Source organism: Carcharodon carcharias, chromosome 34, assembly GCF_017639515.1.
Source record: "Carcharodon carcharias isolate sCarCar2 chromosome 34, sCarCar2.pri, whole genome shotgun sequence".
Lineage (NCBI taxonomy): Eukaryota > Metazoa > Chordata > Chondrichthyes > Lamniformes > Lamnidae > Carcharodon > Carcharodon carcharias.
In genome coordinates this window covers 3,109,366-3,116,980 of record NC_054500.1, presented here as the reverse complement: position 1 = coordinate 3,116,980, position 7,615 = coordinate 3,109,366, and the positions used below count along the sequence as shown (strand labels likewise).

The following is a 7,615-nucleotide window of genomic DNA, read 5'->3' as shown; positions in this document are numbered from 1 at the left end:
ACTACAGGAGCCTTCTATTACGTGTCTGGGAGCTCTGAAACATGGAAGAGAGCGGCAGGGACACATTTCTTACATGCCTCAAGTATAACCTGCAAGACAGAGGAGAAAGACCAAAGTGCTGTTTCTCTAAGGGACTGCGTCCATGCTGAAGTTCTGTTTCTGCTGTATGACCCCCCCCAGCTCCACCCCCCCGCCCCCCCTGGCTGTTCTTTCTGAGCTCCAGCCAGGTAACGCTGAGCACCCAGATGTACAACAATCTACAACAATCTAAAACAAAGTTTTCAAAACAGAGCTCGCTCATTTATTTAGAACATTAAAATTCCAGCCCAGTTAAACTGGCCGTTAACATCAGCAGAAACAAACTTGGTTCAGTCTGGATGTGATCAACAGAGGATCCAATCCCTGCAGTTACAGGTGAAGCTTGGCCTAAATAGCCAAGTGGTTATGGTACTGGGTTTGTAACCCCAAGATCAAGAGTTCAAATCTCACAATGGCAAACTATGAAACAATGTAACTTCATCTGAAACAGATGGAAACGTGGTTGTACTCGAAAGAGAAAGAGTTACAGGTGAAGCTGATGGTGTCTCAGCAGGTCAGATGACTGAGTGAATCCCTTCCCACACAGGGAGCAGGAGAAGCGCCTCTCCCCAGTATGAGTGCGTTGGTGTTTCAGGAGATACCTTTTGCTTTTAAATTTCTTTTCACAGTCCGAACATTGAAAAGGTCTCTTATCAGTGTGAACAAGTTCATGTTCAATCAGGTGGGAGGACTGTGTAAATCCCTTCCCACATCTGGAGCAGGTGAATGGCCTCTCCCCAGTGTGAATTTGCTGGTGTCTCAGTAGGTGGGACGAATCAATGAATCCCTTCGCGCACACGCAGCAGGTGAACGGCCTCTCCCAAGTGTGAACTCGCTGATGTGTCAACAGATCCTTTTTGCTTTTAAATCTCTTCTCACAGTCAGGACACTGAAATGGTCTCTTATCAGAGTGAATGAGTTTGTGTTCGCTGAGGTGGGGTGATTGAGTGAATCCCTTCCCACACACGGAGCAGACAAACGGCCTTTCCCCAGTGTGAGCACGCCGGTGTGTCAACAGGGCAGATGACTGAGTAAATCCCTTCCCACATACAGAGCAGATGAATGGCCTCTCTCCAGTATGAATGCGCCGATGAGTTTCCAGCTCGTAAGGATAATTGAATTCCTTCTCGCAGTCCTTACATTTACACGGTTTATCTCCAGTGTGGCTGCGCTCGTGCCTTGTCAGGCTGGATGACTGACTAAAGCCTCGTCCACACACAGGACACATGTACGGTTTCTCCTTGCTGCAGGCAGGGCTCTTAGCTTCCATGTCCAAAGGCCAATGACATTCAGCTCTGGAAGGATCAAGCGACTCTGTCAGATCCTGACGCGACATTTGGTTTGTGTTTTCTGTCGACAATTCCTCCCTTTCTAAAACGCTATAAAATTTAATTAAAAACAGAGAAAAGGGAGCGTGAAAGAGAAATCCACAAAAAAAACACAAAGGCAGGTTTTGAAATTGAACTTATTCTCTCTGCTAATTTGTGGAGCCAGCGCTGGGAAAAAGTGACGATGAAAACTGCTTGATTGTTGTAAAAATTTAACTGGTTCACGAATGTCCTGCAGGGAAGGGAACCTGTCACCCAGTCTAGGCCGAAACAAGATTGTGGACTTGAGGAGTGAGAGAGAGGTGTGGGTCGAGCTTGTTAAGTATGAAGTCTTAACACATTTCTTTCTCAACCAGAATTTTGAGTGAGCTTCCCAAATCCATGGCTTTCAGCATCTGGAAAGACAAGGGCAGCAGGTGAATAGAAACCATAGAACCATAGAAAGGTTATGGTGCAGAAAGAGGCCATTCAGCCCATCATGTCTGTGCTGGCCAAAAAGAGAAAAAAGAAACTAGCCGCTCATTTTAATCCCACTTTCCAGCACCTGGTCTGCTACAGAAGTAGCCTTGCAAGTTACAGCACTTAAAATGCAGATCCAGGTACCTTATAAATGAGTTGAGCATTTCAGCCTCAACCACTAACTTAAGCAGTGAATTCCAGACACACACCACCCCCTGGGTGAAAAGGTTTTTCCTCATGTCCCCTTTAATCCTTCTACCAATCGCCTTAAATCTATTCCCCCTGGTAACTGACCCCTCAGCTAGGAGAAACAAGTCTTTTCTGTCCACCCTATCTAGGCCCCTCATAATTCTGTACACCTTAATTAGATCACCCCACAGCCTCCTCTGTTCTAAGGAAACAACCCTGGCCTGCCCAATCTCTCCTCATAGCTCCAATTTTCAAGCCCTGGCAATGTTCTTCTAAATCTCCTCGGCGCTCTGTCCAGAGCAATTATGTCCTTCCTGTAATGTGGTGACCAGAACTGTACACAAAGTTCCAGTTGTGGCCTAACACCAATATTTTATACAGTTCCATCATTACATTCCTGCTTTTGTATTTAGTACCTCGCCCAATAAAGGGGAGCATTCCATATGCTTTCCTGACCACCTTGTCCATCTGCCCTGCCACCTTAAAGGACACGTGGACATGCACTCCAAGCTCTCTCACTTGCTCAACCCCACTCAATAACTTGCCTTTTATTGAGTATTCCCTTGCTTTGTTTGCCCTCTCCAAATGCATTACCTCACACTTTTCCTGATTGAATTCCATTTGCCACTTCACCCACACAACCAAACCAGTGAAATCGTAGTCAATGGGACTAGCGGAATAATATTTTGGCACAGACTAGAAGGGCTGAATGGCCTGTTTTCTGTGCTGTAGTGTTCTATGGTTCTGGAGTTGACAGCTATCCTCTTCACTATCAACTACACGGCTAATTTTTGTGTCATCTGCAAATCTCCCAATCATACCTCCCACATTTATGTCCAAATCATTAATATATAGAACGAACAGCAAGGGCCCCAACACTGAGCCCTGTGGAACACCACTGGAAACTGTTTTCTATTCACAAAAACATTCATCAACCATTACCCTTTGTTTTCTGTCACTGAGCCAATTTTGAATCCAACTCGCCACCTTCCCCTGTAGCACATGGGATCTCACTTTTCTGACCAGTCTGCCATGTGGGACCTGATCAAATGTCTTACTGAAATCCATGTAGAACAATATCCACTGCACTACCCTCATCAATCCTCTTTGTTAATTCCTCAAAATATTCTATTAATTTAGTAAGACACGATCTTCCCCTAACAAAACCATGCTGACTGTCCCTGATCAACCTGTGCCTTTCTAAGTGACAGTTCATCCTGTCTCTCAGAACTGTTTCCAAGTATATTATGGTCACTATCTACAAAATGGTTCCCCAAAGCTACTTCATCCACTTTCCCGCTTCATTTCCTAAGACTAAATCGAGAATTGCGCCCCCTCTTGTCGGGCTTGTTACGTGCTGGCTAAAAATGTTCTCTTGAATGCAGCTCAAGAATTTTCGGCCCACTCTGCCCTTCACACTGTTCGTATCCCAATTGATATTCGGGTAGCTGAATTCCCCAATGATTAGTGCCATATTTGCACTCATAAATCTGTCCACATATTTGCTCTTCTAACCCTCTTCCACTATTTGGGGGTCTATATACACTCCTAGCAATGTGGCTGCCCTTTTTTTATTTTTGAGCTCAGCCCATATGGCTTCATCTGATGCTTCATTTATTATATCATCCCTCCTCACAGCTGTAATTGATTCTTTAACCAATAATGCTACACTCCCACCTTTTTATCCCTCTCCCTATCCTGCCTGAAAACTCTATATTCAGGGATGCTGAGTTGCCATTTTTGCCCTTCCTTCATCCAGGTTTCCGTTATAGCAGCGATATCATGCTGCCATGTGTATATCTGTGCCCTCAGCTCATCAGCTTTAGTTGTTATACTCCCTGCATTTACACATTTAACTTTTAACACTGCCAAATTCCTGTGCTGTGCACTTTTTAACCTGTGCTTCTTCTGTCTTTCAGAGTCACTCACTAATTCTCCATCTCCTGCTCCTTGCCCAAAATTTGCCCTCAGGTTCCCATTCCCCTGCCAATGTAGTTTAAACTCACCCTCCCCACCCCAAACAGCACTAGCAAATCTCCTTGTGAGGATATTCATCCCAGTCCTGTTCAGGTGCAGACTGTTTCCACCTTCCTCAGAACCGGTCCCAATGCCTCAGAAATCTGATGCCCTTCTTCCTACACCAGCTTTCCAGCCACATGTCTATTTGCTCAATTCTCCTATTTCTAATACTTGCTTGCATGTGGGACTGGGAGTAATCCTGAGATTACTGCATTAGAGGTCCTGCTTTTCAATCTCCTTCCAAGCTCCCTAAAGTCTGCTTTCAGGACCCCATTCCCTTTCCTACCTAAGTCATTGGTACCAACGTGGACCATGATCTCTGGCTGATCACTCTCCCCCAGAAGAATGTCCTACAGCCATTCTGTGATATCCTTGGCCCTGGCACCAGGAGGCAACATACCATCCTGGAGTCACATCTACGGCCACAGAAATGCCTGTCTGTTCCCCTAATGAATGAATCCCCTATCACTACTGCTCTTCCCTTTTTCTTTCTCCCCTACTGTACAGGAGAACTGCATGTGGTGTCACAAACTTGGCTCTGACTGTACTCCACCAAGGAACAAATGCCCTCACCAGTATCCAAAGCGGAAAACCGATTGGTGAGCTGCAGCTCTGCACTATCTGCCTAATTTTCTTGGACTGCCTGGTGGTCACCCATTCCCTTTTTGCCTGCAGGCTCCTAAGCTGTGGTATGACCACCTCTCTGAACATGCTATCCATGTAGCTCTCAGCCTTGCAGATGCACCACAGTGACACAGCCGCCGCTTGAGCTCTGAAACCTGGAGCTCAAGGTTCTGCAGCTGGTGGCACTTCCTGCACATGTGGTCGTCTAGGACAATGGTAGCGTCCATGACTTCCCACATATTACAGGACACGCATTTCACACGACCAAGCTGTCCTGCCATGGCTTCAATTTACTTCCCTTGCATTAACTTTATTTTTCTTTGGTTTACTTATGCAACTTTATTTTACCTGCCCTCAATATTTCCCTATTAGTTATGTTTCTTACTTAAGTGTTTAGTAGTCCCTTCTTTTAAAAAGAAAGTGATTTTCTAATTCTCAGCCACTTGATGACACTCCCTTACAGCAATTTCTCACCAACCAATGACCTTACGTTTCTCCTGAGATGTTAGGTGCTGCTGACTGCCTGGCCCATTAAAAAACCCCATCAGGTTCACTAATGCCCCTTAGGGAAGAAAATCCTTACCTGACTCCGGACTCTTAAGTGGCCTGGTAAGCCAGTCAGTTCAAGGGCAATTAGGGTGGCCCAGCTACGCAGAAGGCCAGGGACCGACTTCTGCATTCAACACCCACCCTGATTCAAACTGGCATTTAATCAACCCACCTGTGTTTCTGCACTCAAGTCTGAGTAAAGTCGGCAATAAAACAAAAGTAAAATATCAGTTGTAATGTGAACACCAATTATACTGCATGAGAAGAAAGTGCTGATTGGTAGAGGCATTGCCTGGAGAATGAATGGCTGGGTCTCTGGCCATCTCAAGCTTTTATTTAGTTGAAAAAGGTGCAATTCGTGGACATGATCCTTTTGTCTGCAATGGATAGGGCCCTGTGTGTGGATATATGTAGCTTCTAGCACTTGTGAGTGAGCCACACTGTGAGTCAGACTGATAATCTTAAATTGGTTGTCAGTGTAATTCTTAGCACACAATGAGGATTGTTTAGCACGTGCTGTCCAATCGCGGAATCACATCTAATATTGGACACTTTGTTTTGAGTTTTGCAAGTATGGCCTGGTTGGGTAGTCAGTACTTTGCCTTTTGCGAACAGCCGAAGGGATGTGCAGTCATTGGGATGTGTAGCCTACATACCTGGCATCACACCGGTACTAAAATTCATATACTTGGCAGCACATCTCTTTTTTCAGCAATAGTCAAGTTCTGTACTACCAAGCAACTAAAAGTAAAATACTGCGGTTGCTGGAAATCTGAAATTAGAAAATGAAAATGCTAAAAATACTCGGCAGGTCAGGAAGCATCTGTGAAGAGAGAAACTGAATTAACGTTTTCAGGTCGCTGACCTTTCGTCAGTCTGCAATTAAACACTTACCGACAGCTACTGAGTAATGGCGGCCGAAATTCCCACAATCCCCCGCGCCCAGAAACCGCTCCATCCAATGCGTTCATTCCCCCAGCGCTGGCAGTGCGCATGCTCCAGAGTGCTAGCCGCAGGGCATTCTGGGCGGCTCCTTTCTTGTGAGTTGGACTCGGTGCAAACGGGAGAAGAAACTGGGAAGCGGCGGCTCGAACGGGATGGCGCTGCACCACCGCTTTAATGATGCCCCTCGCCCTCTCGGGACTCTCGCTGCACATTCACCGAGACCCGCAGCTCTGATTCGGGCTCTTAGAGCCGATGAAACTCAACTTCACTCAGGCCGCTTTCGCTCCTGCTGAGGAGCGCGCATGCGCCACGCAAACAGGCCGTCTCCAAGGGCGGGGCCTTATTGCGCTTGCGCACTGCGGCTCTTCTCATGGAGATAGAGCGTATTCTACTGCGCGAAGCATTCTGGGCTGGACCGCCATTTAATGTAATATAACCAAGAGAAATTCATGAGTCATAATCGTAGAAAAATAAATTGGCAAAAACAGTGAACATTATCCACTCATTCCCACTGGTGTTACGCAAAATGAATATATTAATTACAAAACATTTATTCGATTTAAATTTAAATACTTTAGTTGACAAACTGAAGCATGTTTCTTTTATTGTATTTTTCAACTCAGATTCATGGCCTCATTTTTTCTCTTCCTCTGAGCCTTTCAACTTCATCTGGCAGTAGCGATTCATTGTCTTGGGATCCAACAGGAAAGAACTCAGAGGCTGGAGGGCCAAAGGAGCAGCGTGTTCTGCAACCAATTGTGGTGTTTGAGCGGTGGAGCCTGAGCCGGCCAGTTAGGTGAGTCAGTGCAAACCCTTAGTAAATAATTCATCTTTTAAAAGTTCACTCGAGATTTGTTTTCTCAACCAAATTGTTTAACATTTATCAGTATTTGATTTTCCTAGAGTTCACGTTATGAGTTTGTGTCACTTCAGCGGCAAGTGGACCAGGTATTTAAAGGTCATTAATTTCCCTCTTTCCACATTACTGCTCCTTTTAAAGTTACAGAGATTGATCTCCCCCTCAATCTGTATCTATTTGTGACATTTCATCTTTCTGCACCTTCAGTAGTTAAGCTAACACCCTTTCCTGTTTAATAGAGTCAAATCCTGGTGGCTTCAGCATTTAAAATTCTCATCCATTTGTTCAAATCCTCCCATTTCTGTTACCTCCTGCAGCCCTCCAAACCTCTGAGGTCTCTACACTCCTCCAATTTGGCCTCTTGTGCCTAGGGCCAGGGAGAGAAATCATAGGCCCCAGTGCTTCTCCTGATTCTGAGCCCCTTATCCCCCTCCCATCTCTCTTAATCCTCTCTTTCACATCCTTTGGGTGCCCAGAATTGGGAACTATAGTCACAGTGGGGTTGAAATGTTTTAAAAAGGTTTAGCAAAATGTCTTGGCCAGTGTACTCTATGCTTCTATTTAT

General features: G+C 45.4%; 1 protein-coding gene across 1 annotated transcript; it reads right to left on the bottom strand.

The window, feature by feature from the left end:
• Positions 1-296: 296 nt before the first annotated feature.
• On the bottom strand, positions 297-6,403 carry LOC121272527 (zinc finger protein 239-like). The gene is made up of 2 exons (XM_041179143.1): positions 6,141-6,403; positions 297-1,457 (listed from the first exon to the last, which is right to left on the bottom strand). Exons 1-2 carry the CDS (start codon positions 6,401-6,403, stop codon positions 563-565), a joined length of 1,158 nt encoding a protein of 385 aa, XP_041035077.1. The 3' UTR covers positions 297-562.
• Between the last annotated feature and the right edge of the window lie 1,212 nt (positions 6,404-7,615).